This window comes from Lontra canadensis, unplaced genomic scaffold (assembly GCF_010015895.1).
Source record: "Lontra canadensis isolate GAN:19392208 unplaced genomic scaffold, GSC_riverotter_1.0 scaffold23, whole genome shotgun sequence".
Lineage (NCBI taxonomy): Eukaryota > Metazoa > Chordata > Mammalia > Carnivora > Mustelidae > Lontra > Lontra canadensis.
The window spans coordinates 6,594,821-6,609,723 of record NW_022631017.1 but is presented as its reverse complement, the minus strand read 5'-3'; the positions used below and the strand labels follow the sequence as shown (position 1 = coordinate 6,609,723).

The 14,903-nt window shown below is 50.2% G+C and overlaps 1 protein-coding gene across 1 annotated transcript; it reads right to left on the bottom strand.

Moving 5' to 3' along the window:
• Positions 1-824: 824 nt before the first annotated feature.
• GUCA1B (guanylate cyclase activator 1B) lies at positions 825-10,596 on the bottom strand. The gene is made up of 4 exons (XM_032862184.1): positions 10,314-10,596; positions 3,878-4,027; positions 2,184-2,304; positions 825-1,508 (listed from the first exon to the last, which is right to left on the bottom strand). The coding sequence occupies exons 1-4, from the start codon at positions 10,518-10,520 to the stop codon at positions 1,381-1,383; spliced, it is 606 nt and encodes a 201-aa protein (XP_032718075.1). The 5' UTR covers positions 10,521-10,596; the 3' UTR covers positions 825-1,380.
• Positions 10,597-14,903: the final 4,307 nt, after the last annotated feature.

The window sequence follows — 14,903 nt, the reverse complement described above, 5'->3', positions numbered from 1 at the left end:
ATTAAAAAAGTAATTTATTTGACAGAGAGACAGAGATCACAAGTAGGCAGAGAGGCAGGCAGAGAGAGAGGGGGAAGCAGGCTCCCCACTGAGCAGAGAGCCCAATGTGGGGCTCGATCCCAGAACCCTGAGATCATGACCTGAGCCAAAGGCAGAGGCTTAACCCACTGAGCCACCTACTATTTTAGTAGTAGGTGCCCCTACTATTTTTTTTTTAAGGTTTTATTTATTTATTTCACAGACAGAGATCACAAGTCAGAGATCACAAGTAGGCAGAGAGGCAGTCAGAGGGCGGGGGAAGCAGGCTCCCTGCCCAGCAGAGAGCCCCATGCGTGGCAGGATCATGACCTGAGCGGAAGGCAGAGGCTTAACGACTGAGCCACCCAGGCGCCCCTAAAGGAAACTTTATATGAATATCATGCCTACGAAACTGCAGTTCAGTAGGTGAGTTTTATTTTTCATCCATCAACATAAAAACACATCTCTTCAAAGAAGTTCCTGTTCTGAGTTCCTCACTGCCCCCCCACCCAGTTTAACAAGAACGACTCCCTTTAAATCTAGTTTGTACACTGGGGCTACACATAGAGTTGTATGACAATATAACTTCACATCTAAAAAAAATAATAATAAAAAAACCTCCTGGTTTGTCCAACTTGCTCAGTGCGCAGAGACGATAATTGAGGTTAGAGAGAGAGAAATGGCCATCTTGGGTCAATGGGAGAGGCAGGTGTGGGATGAGGGGCAGGGAGGGGGAGAGGAGGTTTGTGTGGGGGTGTGGCCGGAGGAACTGCACGGGCCAGAGCTGAAACAGCGGATCCCTCTGAGGACAGAGGGCCGGGAGACCAGCGCCTTACTGGCTGCAATTTTCCCTTGCGGACACCCCTGGTGAAGACAAGTTGGGAGGGGGAGGCGAGAGACCTCCCCGTGAACTCCTCAGGATCCAGGACTCACGCCCCAAGTCCTATTTTTTCTTCAGATGCGACCCCTTCCAGTCCCCGGCTTCCCACTGTGGGGGCAGTCTAGGGGACCCCATCCCTCAGTATTCCCCTGCTTCCAGGTAGGAACCAGGTAGGAAATTGTGAACGCCCCACAACCACCCAGCGGAAGCATACTTTCCCCAGAAGCAGCTGAAAGGAGAGAGGAAGCCGGTTCCCTTCGCCACCCGGGTAAATCCTGCCCTCGGACTGTGTCCTGTCAGCCACTTCAGGCCAAGAGCCCCTAGCCACCCGCCTCAGCCCAGTCCCTTTCATAGGGGAGCCAGATAAGAGTGGGCGCAAGCAGGCTGAGCCAGGGACCCTCTCGCTCTTTGGGAAACCTGGTGAGCCTGGAATCCTGGAGGGGCCTGTGGACACATACTGGGCTCCCAGGACCCCCAAATCCTCAGAACATGGCACTTTTCCGCCTCTGCTGAGAGATCCAGCCACTGGGGTTCACGTCCATCTGCAGCATCTTCATCACCCACTTGTCCCGACGGGCACCTTCCATGAACTCGTTCAGAGACAGCTGGCCTAAGCGAGGGGTAGGAGAGATGGTGGTGTGAGAGCGTGAGGAAATGGGGCTGGGGGCAAGAGGAGAGGCCTCCACTAGCAGGGGGCAGCCTCTTAGACAAGCTACACCTCTTACACAAATGAGCCTGAAGTCTGGGGCCCACCAGGCCGGTTAATTCTCCCTTCTCCCAGAGTCTCCTGGAAGCTTCCAGGATTCCTTAAAGGGACTGGCTTTGCAAACGAATTTGTGTTTACTTTGGCCCCTTCAAAATGCTCCTGAGGGCTCTTCTGGGTGTGTTCCCAGTCAGCCGGGGGTGTCAAGCCACAGGGCAGAGGGCCTCAGTAGCCTGAATGGGGGCCTACCCCATGCCTTTCTCTCAAATACCTCCCCTCATTGATTCCTCGGAATTACTATTCTCCCCATTTTCCAGATGAGGAAACTGAGTCCAGGCCGAGTGGGGAAATGGCTTGCCTGACTCCTGAGCTCCTACTCTTTCACAGCGCTCTGCCCAGCTTCCATCAGCGGCTCCAGTGGGAGCGTCCATCCCTCTTTCCAACCTCACGAGCCAGTGACACCCCTGTTACGTCATGTCCTCCTCTCTGCCCACAGCTCACAGATGAGGAAACCGTGGCTGGGAGGTGGAGGGCCTGGGGGTGCTGTGGAGTGGGCCACCCCCCACCTCTGCTCCCCATTACCGTCTCCATTCTCATCCAACAGAAGGAAGATTCTGTCCACCACCTCCTCGGGGGTGAGCATCTGTCCCTGCCGCTCACACTCCATCTCCACCCTGCAGGCTTTCTTCAGCTTGTAGATCGCCTGTGGGAGAAAACCAGGCTGTGGGCCTCCCCACCCCCCATACCACCCTGAGAGCTTGCGTGCTCCCTCCCTCTTGCTGCCAGGACCCCAGGCCTTCAAGCCCTGCATCCCCAGCACTGTCCACCTTCCGCCGCCAGCTGGTGCATCTTAGGCCCACAGGACCCAGACCCTAATAAAAACTGACCCGGCCTAGGGCCTAGTTCCACTGCGTGTCAGGCCTCACAGGCTCCCTCAGCCTGATGCCAGTGGCTTTTCCCCTGTGAGCATCTGAGTGAACCCCAAACCCTTCAGTGAGGGAGGTACCATGCTCTGTGGTGGTCTCAACTCCACTTGACACACAGGGAGAGCCCGAGAGGAGAAGAGCATGGAGTGTACTTATGGGCGTGTGTGTAACATAGGATGATGGGAGATACTGGGGTTTGGACTGGAGGGAAAAACAGGTTTCTCCTTTTCCCTGTGTCCCCTCCCTGTGAGGCACCATTGGTGAAGGGAAGTGGTGAAGACACAGAGACATGTGAAGGTTTTCCTCAGTTCCCTGACGGGGCACTCTGCCGACAGAGGCCTGTCTTGTCCATCCTAGGGTCTCATAGCCCAGCGTAGCACATGAGACACGGTGGGCCCCACAGACAGGGTCTGGGAACCCCGGAGCTACAGCCAGCCCCAGCACCCTCCTGGGAGGGATGAACTTGGGCAAACCACAGAACTACCCCGAGGGGACTCCTTTGTCTCTGACCTGGGTGGACAAGCCCCACTTGGGAGTACAGTTCTGGGGAGGAGCAGGCTGATCCGGTCCAATGTCAGTCCGAATTATACTAGGGACGGTTTCCTCCTTGCTCATTCTTGCTGTCAGTGTGGTTCATCGTGCAAAGAACCAGCTTTTGGTTTTGTTGACTTTTCTTCTCTATGCGTTTGTTTCCTATTTCATTCATTTCTGCTCTTTAGTATTTCCCTTCTTCTACTCTCTGGGTTTAATTTACTCTTCTTTTTTCTCATTTCTTTTCTTTTTTTTTTTTTTAAGATTTTATTTATTCTTTTATCAGTGAGAGAGAGAATGAGCAGGGGGAGGGACAGAGGGAGAGGGAGAGGGAGAGGGAGAGGCAGAACCCCCACTGAGCAGGGAGCTGGTTGTGGGCCAAGGATCATGACCTGAGCCCAAGGCAAACTCTTAACCACCTGAGCCACCCATGAGCCCCTGTTTCTTTTCTCATTTCCTGAGATGACTTCTAAGATCATTGATCTCCAGCCTCTCATTTTCTGGCGTATACAGTTTAGGGCTAAAAAGCCTCTGCCAGCCTAGTGTTGGCGACATTTCCCAGTTTTGTTGTTACGTGTGCATTATCACCCCATTCAAAACACTTGGTGTGCCTAGGTGTGATAGAATTTCTCTGATTTCTGGACTGTCTGGGAGTGTGTGGCCTTATTTCCAAACAGATGGGGATTTTTTTAGGTATCTTTTTGTAATTGATTTCTAGCCTAACTCTGAGATGGGAAAGCACCCTCTGATTGATTCCAGTGCTACTCCCCGCCTCCAGCCCCCCGTCCCCCCGCCCCCAGATGCAGGGGCCCCTCTCACCTCCACAATGTCGAGCAGCTCCCGGCGGTCGATGCGGCCATTGCAGTCCTTGTCGTAGATCTTGAAGGTCCACTTGAGCTTGTGCTCCAGGGTGCCCCTCAGCACGAGGTTCAGGGCTGCCACATACTCCAAGAAGTCGATGGTGTTGTCCTGCGGTGGGAGTGGGAACGCGAGCTGTGAGGCCCGTCCCACCTTCCCCTGAGTGCAGAGGTGGTCCGATTCTGGCTGGTCCATCCCCACACACTCGGGGCTTGGCCTCCAGCCATCCTCCTGGCCTCTACAGCTTCGCTCATGGGTGTTCTCCAGCCCAGCATCCTTGCCTGATCGGGTATCTCCCCATACTACCCACCCCGCCAGGCCCAGCTCAAGGGTCGCCTCCTCTAGGAAGCCTTCCTTCTCCGACCACTTCAGCGTAGTGGTCTCTCTCACTCCCTCTTCTAGCATTCAGGGCCCCTCTACTCAGTTCCGCGCAGTTCGGGTCTCACTCTGGGGCCTCACTTAGCCGTTGCGTGTGTGTGTCTCATTTTCTAGCTGTATCATAAGGTCCTGGAGAAACAAGGGGCTTTCAGGGCCTTTGTCTCTCCTTTGTGCTTCGCACAGCGCCACTTCCGTGCAGTCAGGTCTTAGGAATATGTATGAATCCACAAATACATGACTGACTTAATTTCAATTTGGGTCTAAGGCAGTTCTGGAAGATTAGAAAGCCACGCTCACACTAAAAATGTCCTTTGTCCTTTCATTCACTCTGAGCCCGAGGGAAGGCAGACAGGCCTTGGCTCCAGCTCTGTTGTGGTCTAGGCTCAGATGGGTGTTACCCTTCCTGCAGGACAGGCCTCCTCCACCCGCACCCAGGAAGGGGCAAGGGGAGTCAGGACTCAGCGACTAACCGCCCAGAGGGAAGGGGGGCACACGGTCTGCCTCTGGGGTGACTCTGCCCAGGTCACCAAAACTCCTATCAAGAATGTGGTGACAATGATTCCAAAAGCAGCAAACGAGGCAGGGAGCACTTGCTTCTTGTTCTTCTAGGCCGATTGAGTTGGAGGTGAGAGGCTGCTGCTGGTGGTGTCTGCAGGGGGCTGGTCAGGCTGAGTTTTACAAGGTGCTCCCACTTGCAGGAGCTCCTGCTTCTGAGGCGGAGACCTCAGCTCTCCAAAGCCAGAACCCAAGTCATCACTCTCCCAGAAGTGGCTGTCAGGCACAGGGCTTTGGAAATGACATCACTGGCCCTGAGCACCCCTGTCCCACTGGGCCTTGCCACTTGGGAGCCCTACCCCCAGATCAAGGGGCGCTTGGGCGAGCAAGGTGTGAGCCACAGAACACGACAGAATATGAGGCAACCAGAGAAAAGCCTACTGACAAACCAAGAAGGAAACGAAAGAAGCCCACCTTAACACCCCAAGTGTCTTACTCATCACCTTTTATGGGATGATTTCTGGTCCCCCCACCTCCCACGCTGTATTTCTCTAATTGAGGTCAGACTGGAGCTATGGTTTTATCTCCTGGATTTTCATTTTAAAATGCCCCATGTCTTTAAAATTATTTGAAATCATTTTATTTTTTTGAGGGGTACTCTGCAGTCCCTCTTGCTGAATTATGCAACGACCGTCTTTGTGTATAGGTATGCTTTCTTAAATAGCTGGTAACTTTTTTAGGGTGGATTCTTAGCAATGGTTGTTTTTGTCTCATTTTTCACTAGTCTTTAATGCACCTTGTGTATAAGTCTGCCATTTGAGATTTTGTCATATGTGTAAGACAGGTGTAACTCAACCCGAGGACTTTGTCTTGAGTTACTAGTCACATCCTTCTTCCAACTGTAACCCTCAGTGGCCGCTGAGCTGGTCCCCAGCACTACAGTATCTTCACTTGGAGAATGGTATACACATGGGGTCACAGTGTGTAGCTTCAAGACTGGCCGCTTTTACTCAGCACGATGCCCTGGAGAACCACCCAAGCTGCTGAGTGCATCAACGCTTCCTTCTCGCCGTTCTCCTCACTCACCGAAGGTTATCTGGCTTGTTTCCATACACCCTCCCCAAGCTTTACTGAGGTATAATTGCAGATATAGCCTTTTAGAGAATGTTGTGTGAGTTTAAGGTGTACAATGCAATGATTGAGTTGTTCTTTCTTTTTTTTTTTTTTAAGATTTTTATTTATTTATTTGACAGAGATCACAAGTAGGCAGAGAGGAAGGCAGAGAGAGAGGAGGAAGCAGGCTCCCTGCTGAGCAGAGAGCCCGATGCGGGGCTCGATCCCAGGACACTGGGATCATGACCTGAGCTGAAGACAGAGGCTTTAACCCACTGAGCCACCCAGGCGCCCCTGAGTTGTTCTTTCAAAGGCTATTTTCATTAGTAATTGTGTATTAAGCGTACTGAACATCAATCTTATGTTTCTTTTTTAATAAGAGTAGAAAAAATGTATGTAAAATGGCAGGTAGGAACCATCTACGTCACATACGCTGTCCCCCTTGGGTTTGTTATACCCACTTTATGGATGAGGAAGCTGAGGCTCAGAGGTTAAATAAGTTGCCCAAGGAAAACCCACCTAGGACACTTCCTTTCAAGAGCCTTTCAAGCTACAGATCTTCTCTAGTTCAAGCTAGAGAACTTTCCTTCTCCTCTCTAGAGTCTAATAGTCTCTTAGAGTCTAATAGACTCTAAGGTCTATTACGGTCTGAAAAATGAGCCTCATATCTAGCACCACAGAGAGAAAAACAAACCAGCAAAAACGACTGACAAATCCTTACTCTCCAGACCTATAGATTCTCCCACATTCTTTGTCTAGAACATTCTGTTCTCACAGCATCCTAAACTCAGCATGCTATGGTTTCCACAATGAGCCCTTGCATCCTATGAGGCACACCATAGAGTGGTCATTCCTGTGGGGTGACCTCACTTGTAATGTTGCTTCAGCCCCAGGATGAGTCCTGGGAAGCTCCCAGAGAGGACTAATCTCATCCTGTGTGCCCGGCCCTCGTCAGCTTCAATTACCCACAGGGGCAACGGGAAGATGATGGGAATAAATGCTTCTGTCGACTCAAGAGCAGGAGCAGAAGTGACAGGCGTGTGATCTACTCTGTGGGATTAGCTGCCCCATTTCTCCCCGATTTGGCCGCATTTGCGCACCAGCCCTGACCCTACCTCAGGTTACATAAGGATCCCGAATGACATTTGATTTCACCCACCCTTTTTTTCCATCCCAGTGCATCACAGGGCAACCGCTGGAGAGAAGAGTGTTACAGGGAGGGGAGTGGCAGAGACAGGCACTCCGACCTCCTCGCCTCCTCCAGACCCCCATTTCTATACCCCCTGGAATTGACGTGTGAGCTAGATCTATGACCTCTCGATCTTATTTGCCTCAGAGAGTTCAGACCAATTGCCCAGAAATGAGACTCACTAATGTAAGAACTGTGCCAATGCGGGGAGTGAAGATGGGTGTGGATTTGGAGACAGAAACTAAGTGGGAAAAGAAAAGAAGGAGGGGCTCCATCCCTGACAGAGGAATCTAACAAACGTCTAGGAAAGCTCTTCCTTAGTAGTAGAATTCCAATTCATAAACAAAGAAGGGATGGTAGGATTATCGATGGGGGCACCTGGGTGGCTCAGTCGGCTAAAATGTCTGCCTTTGGCTCTGGTCCTGATCCCAGGGTCCTGGGACTGAGCATCACATAGGGGCTCCCTGCTGGGCAGGAAATCTGCTTCTTCTACCTGCCGCTCCCCCTGCTTGTGCCCTCTCTCTGTCAAATAAATAAATAAAATCTTAAAAAAAAAAGAAAGAAAATTATGGATGGATGCCAAATTTAGGAGATGAAAATCTGGGGGAGCCATAGGATATTCACATAGTCTCAAAGTATCTTCCTGTAAAATGCTTGTTAATTACAGAGGAAAAATGGTAACTTTACAGTGGAGGAAATTGGCAGATACCATGTAACCAAATGATGGAAGTTAACCACTCAGCAATGGGACAGACCAACAACATAGGCCCCTGACATATGAGAAGGACGTGATATCACCTCTGGGACACCCGTACCAGAAACAGAAAACCTGAAACTAATCACAAAGCTACACTGAACAAACCCAAAGTGTGAGACGTTCTACAAAATTAATGGGCCTGCAATCTTCAAAAGTGTCAGGGTCAAATAAAACAAAGAAAAGCTGAGATTAAAGATTCTGAATTAGAGGCTAAAAAGACAGGACAAGTGAATGCAATGTGTGATCAAACCAAAAAAAAGAAAGAAAGAAAGGAAAGCAAGCAAGGAAGCTATAAAGAACACATCACATGTCAATTTGACAAAACTTGAATATGGATTAGCTCATGGAATTGGGTCAATGTGGAATTTCCTGATTAAAAAAAGATTTATTTATTTATTTGAGAGAAAGAGAGAGAGAGAGAGCATGAGCAGAGGGAGAGGGAGAGAGAAACTGAAGCAGACTGCACGCGCAGCACAGAGCCCGACGCAGGCCTCCTTCTCACCACCCTGAGATCATGACCTGAGCAGAGACCAAGAGTTGGACACTTAAATGAGTGCACCACCCAAGTGCCCTTGAATTTCCCAAGTTTGATCTTTGCATTAGGTAATTTAAGGGAACCTCCTTGTTCTTAGGAAAAACACACTGAAATACTTAGTGGTAAAAGGGCATGATGTCTCCAACTTTCTCTAAAAGAGAGGGACACACACACACACAAAGCAAATGAGGCAAAATGTAAACAACTGGGTAAACTGTGCATGGGAGTCACTTACACTGTTCTTCCAACTTGGTACAAATTAGAAATCCTATCAAAATAAAAGTTATAGGGGTGCCTGGATGGCTCAGTCGGTTAAGCATCTGCCTTCGGCTCAGGTCATGATCTGGGGGTCCTGGGATTGAGCCCCGCATCAGACACCCTGCTCAGCGGAAGTCTGCTTCTGCCTCTCCCTCTTCCTCTCTTCCTGTTTGTGCTCTTTCTCTCTCTGTCTCAGATAAATCAATAAAATCTTTTTAAAAAGTTATAATGATAGGAAAAAAGCAATCGATGCCTATCATGTGCTAATTTGTAAGAAGAGATGAAGTAGCTATAAGGGGTACAGCTATATTACGCCCATGAACTTGACAATCCCTTTTTGATCTAGAGCTGTTGTTGAACTGAATTTTTAGTTGTAGATGGGGAAGACTGATATATTTATAGTAGTAAGTCTTGTCACGTATGACCTGTTTTGTTAAAAATAATTTTCTCTTTCTCAAAACAAAACAACACAAAACGACAAAACCAAAACAAACTGCCTTCTGAGCAGGCACATTGATGGGGAGTCAGGACCCTTCAGCCTATGATCTTGGCCAAACCGGTTCACTTCCTTTTGTCCTGGTTGTGTTGTCATTTAATTTGGATGATGAAGTGGGCTGCGGTGGGCTTGGACGGGGGAGCTTGGAGAAGTGTGAAACTCTGTCTGTGAGGGAGTTCATAGGGTTCATCTCCAAGGAGGTTTCTGTTGCCCTGAGGACGCTCACTGTACCCTCCCATGCCCCTGACAGGTGCTGACTGGTCCCGGGGCCAAGGTCAGCCCTGAAGGGCATTGCCAGCGACTCAGCCTAGAGAGTGAAGCTCTCCATGCATGGAAAAGCAGGGTATAGCGGCTTTCTCCAGATCAGTTATCTAGGCCCAATAGCCACCCCTCAATTTGGGGGGCGGAAATAGTACTTGAGGCAAGTCTAACGATCTGAAGGATCACGGAGGCAACGGATGGACGAGCTTCAATAATGAAGGGGTTTCCGTTTCTAAGTTCCATCTCCAGGGGCACACTTAAAAAACAGAGCATCTTCTCAGCTGCAGGTACCACTGGGGGCCTTACAGAAATCCTGTGGTTGGATAATTTCATGGACTCTTCCCTGACTTGGAGACTTGTAAGGGACTTTTGCATCATCCATCCAGTTGCCCCATCAGCCCAGGAGGTCCCTCCAGCACGCTGGGCGGGAAGACCTGACTGGTCTCAACACCAATGACCCCAATGAGGGGGAGCACACCGTCTATACCAAGCTAGCTCAGCCCTTTGGGACAGCTCTTGAGCTCCTTAACTTTAGAGTGACAGGGGCTCTGGTGTGTGTGAAAAACCAAGCCCTAAGGCTGTACAGCCTTGGTCAAAAACACTCAGATTGCAGACTGACCTTTGTGCCTTTCTGCCCGGCTTGCCTTCAGCTCTCTGAAGGAGGAGAGGGTGAGTCAGGAAGAGTAGAGAGGCAGAGGAGAGAAGGTAAGACAGAGAGGAGGGAAGGAAAGATGGGAAGGGACAGACGATGGGAAGTGAGGAGAGTGTGGGGGAAAGAGAGAGAGAGAACAGGTGAGCAGGGATTGGAGAGAACAGCTGGGGACGGGGTACTCCCTCCCACAGGGGTGCTCCTTCGGCTCAAAGGGACATGAGCCAGGCAGGCTGGCCGCCATCCTCCCTTCAGTGCCTCCTTACCCCATTCTTGTCGAAGGCTCGGAACATGCCCTCTACAAACTCGGTGGCCTCCTCGTTGCCTGTGACCTTGAAGAAGCACTTAAACTCGTGCATGAAGAGGGAGCCGCTGGGGCACTCCACCACGAACTTCCTGTACCACTCCTGAAGCTGAGCCACATCCATCTCACCAGCCGCCTCCGCCTCCTCCCAGCTGAACTGCTGCCCCATCTTGGCCTGGGGGAATGTCAGGGAGCCAGGCTCTGTGCAGCCTCCTGGGCTGCTGCTGATCGATGCCTTAGGAAAGGGTCCCCTTCCTGCCTCTCCTCTGCTCAGCCAGCCTCTTTCCTCATCTCCTGGCTACTGAACACGATGGGTGGTGTAGGGCAGGTGGCAGGGGGGTGGGACCAGGCCTGCTCAGCACCCTAAGATCATTAGAAGATTCCTCTGGAAGGTCTAACCTCCAGTCAGCTAAGCTCCCCCAGCCTCACCCCTCCTTTCCGTCTTGTCAATCATGCAACTCAGCCAGATTCTGAAGGGGGGAGACGGGCAGGAAACCGACACCCCCTCCGCCTCACACACGCTCCCTGTTCCTTTAGTTGGGCACCACGCTGCTCCAGAGAGGCCCAACTTGGAGATACAGGAGACTCTGAAGGCTGGAGAGGGAGCAAGACCAACTCCTAGCCCACAAGACAGAACCTACTGGCGATCTGGGGCTCACTCTTCCCCACAGTCCAGTGAGAAGTAGCAGAATCTGTGACGTGAAGGTCCCCAAGCTCAGTCCTAGCAAGCCACACCCTTGAGTCTAGGAAATTTTCCATTTTCTAATTTAAAGGACAAATTCTTCCCTCTAACACCCTTCACCCAAAACCTAGAGAAAGGGTCTCTCCTACTTTCTTTCCAAGTGTGAGTACATGAGAAGAATCTGGGAGCATGGCTTAAAATATCTCTAAGTCTCTTCTTGTTTTTATATTAAATGTCCTGCAAATTTGTTTTCCAATTAATTATATATTTGTGCTTATTTTAATGTAATATTAAAATGACACCTCGAAGAAACCAGAAGATTTGATGCACTTTTCCAGGTTCTAGGAGCAGTCGTTCGTTCCCATGAATCTCATCATCTCAGGGGTAACACCGCTGTCTACCGCTGGCTATCCATTCCTGAACTGTTGTCTACACCTCCAGGCCTCACCCCCTCTCTCACATAACCCCCTGCTTCTGTACTTCCCTAATCTCTTGACGTTCTCCTAAGTCCTTGCCCTTCCTGAAGTAGGAGCTCCATTTCCTGTCATCCTTTCAGGCACTCAGGGATTTTTCATCTCACCCATGTCCCTTGGGGTCAGGAGAGTAGGGCTAGTCGCCTCCCTACTTGTTGCCTCCACCTTTTCTCTTTTTTGCCTCAAAACTGCTAGTCCCTTTGAAGCCATGTCCGACTCAACCCACTTACCATCACTCACTGGTGTCTCCCCTGGACACGGAAGTCACAAGCTGCTTTGAGACAAACCTCAAACCTTCCGCTCACTCCCATGTCCATCTGATGACCTTGTCACAAACTTCATTGCAGACGGGACTAGCTGCATCACAGGAACACTTCATCTTCCCAGGAGAGTTCTCTGCACCTGTGCCCACGCTCTCGCCTACTTCCTGGTGCGTGGAGGTGGTGTCCCTTTCCTTCTTCTCCACCTGTCGGCTCCTCTGCTAAGTCTCCCCTCTCTCCGGCTACCCAAGCACTTCATTCCGCAAATAATTCCCTTTCTCTGCTGCGTCCTCAGCTTATCCTTCTCTAATGGATCATTCCTATTTGCAAACTGCCTGAATCACCTTTTTAAAAACATCCTTCCTTGACTCCACAGTCAGGGTCCCATTATGGGGCATCCAATGAGCCCGTACGCTTTTGCCTTCATGGGTCATAAGATAAATACTGAGTAAATAAATATCAAATAAATATTAAACATATTTTATCACTCACTGGTGAAAAGATGAACATAGTCCAGTCGGGACTGCATTTCTTTCTCGTTCTTCTGATTTTGAAAGAAATGAAACATACAGAAGATAGTAAAAATCCTGTGGGTCCCAAGGCACTGTGTCTACCGCATCCCGTTGCCTCTCTGGCTACCGTGTTAATTTTGGCTCCTCTTCTAACAAAACCCCTTGTGGAAGATGTTCTTTTCCCAAAAAATGGCACAGCGACAGATCTGGTCTCCCTCATTCCTCCCATCAAGGGGAAGAGCCTACTTCTCCTTCTCTTCTACCTGCATGGGACTTTGTGGCTACACATTGGAGAGAATAGGTAAAATCCCTTTTGGAAGTCACTAGGTGACTTCCAAATCTCAGCCATCAGAAGCAATGGGGCTTCTGCGTGCCTCTCCCTCAGGACTTGCCCTGAGAGCTCAGCCCCGTACTGTGGGAAGCCCAGAGCACCCGGGGGCATTCTGGCTGGCAGCCCACCTCCACCACCCGGAGCATCGGGTGAGTGAGTGACTCTGCAGATGACTCCGGCCCTCATCTTCCAGCCACTGCAGCTGATACCCAATGGGGCATGGTCCTCGAAGAGCCGTGACCAAGCTGTAATTCGTGTGCAAAGTAAGTGTCAGTGAAGCTACTAGGGGCTGGGTGTTTTTCAGGTAGCAATAGATAAGCGAACATTCTCAAAACTGTTTTGCATCCTCTTGTCTCTTATTCACACAGCTTTTACTCCAACTGGATACTCATCCTTGTCACTCCAGGGAGAGGTGGTCACCAATGACCTACTTTCCTTACCCAATCTGCCAACAGATTCATCCCAGTTCAACCAATGAATTCCTTCCCCAAACCCTCCAGGTTTCAAGAACCCACAATCCTCTGATTTCACTCCAAACTCACCGACCGCTCATGTCCTTTGCTCGCACCTCCTCCTGTTTAACAAATCTCTTTCTGCTTGGGGCTCCCAGGCTTGTCGTCAGTTCTCCTCTACCCTCCCCATGTTGCCGTCCAGGTGAGCTCACTCACCCCGACATCACAAACCATTGGTAGGCTGATAGCTTCTAAATCCCAACCTGCCAGCTGGACCTCTCTCCAGAACTCCAGATTACGAACCTAGCTGCCTACCAGACATCTATACTCAGACTGCAGACGTGCCAAAGCCAAAGCCAAGTTCCTGATTTCCTTAGATGCCTCCCTCGAGCCTTTTCCACCTCTGTAACAGCATGACCATGTACCCGGCTGCTTTGGCCTAAAACGAGGAGTTGTTCTTCAATCTTTTCTTGCTCCCAGATCTCATTTCAATCTACCAGTAGGCCGTTTCATCAGCTTCACATCCAAGCCATATTCTGAGTCCAACCACTTCTCATCATTCTTGCATCTCTTGTCTAGGCCGTGTCCTCACACCGGTCCCTGAAGCAGGTCCTAACTGGTGTTTCTGCCCCCTTTCGCAGTGCCTACCTAGCAGCCCAAATAGTGTGTTGTAAAGATCTGATCTGTCACTCTCCTATTCCAAACCTTCCTATGGCTTCCCATTCACACTCAGAATTAAAACCACGCTCCTTCCCACAGCCATGATGTGTGACACGATCGAGCCCTTGCCTACTTGGTCTTCATGCTCCTCAGCCCTTGTCCCCAGACACACCAAGCTCATGGGGCCTTACCATTGATTGTTCCTGCTGCCCAGACCGCTCTGCCCCTATGGCTTCACGTGACTGTCTTCTTGACACTCTTCCCACCTCAGAGAGTTATTTCTCAAGCCCACCTCAAGTAGCCCCTCAAGTCACTCTGACACTATCCTATTTTATTTGCTTCATCATGCTTAACTCAATCTTATTCTCCCATCCCACCCCCCACTTATATGTCTTCTTTCCCAAGCCCAAGATCCTTGAGGAGAGGACTTTACCGTATACACGGAATTCCCAGTGTCCACAACAGTGCTTGGCACATACACGGAACTCATATACTTATTGAGTCACTGAGCAAAGGGCTCAGCACAGTGCTGAATGAATGGGAGCTCTTACTCCTAAATTTTATAGAGCGGCTCCCTTGATTCAAGAGTGGCTGGGTTCACGGGTAGCTCTTGATGTGACATGGTAATGGGATTTTAGACCTGGAAGAGGCCTGGAAGATCCTGTAGTCCAGGGATTTCCATTTTCCCCACCACCTCACAGCTGAAGACAGGTGCCTGGCAGCTGTGGCGGCTCTGCACCCACAGCACCTTAACAGAGGGGTGTGAAGGGGGTGTCATCCCTGTCTCTTCGCGCTTATCGAGATTTAAGCAGTACTGAGGAGTGACTGCAGCACAGCACCTGTGCTCACGTTAAAGAACAATATGAACGTGGGGTGCCTGCGTGGCTCAGTCGGTGAAGCATCTGCCTGCGCTCAGGTCATGATCCCAGAGTCCTGAGATCCTGCCCCACATGGGGCTCCCTGCTCAGCGGGGAGCCTGTTTCTCCCTTTCCTTCCTGCTTGTGCTCTTTCTCTCTCAAATAAATAAATAAAAACTTAAAAAAAAAAAACCCAAAAACTATGAATGAAATAACTCGACTTAACCTCTGGTCAAGGAAACTACAATTCAGTTGGCTACTTCCGTGTGGGTCAGTTGCCCATGACCTGCCCTTAAATACCGCTGAGCTGTTGAGGTATAAATAT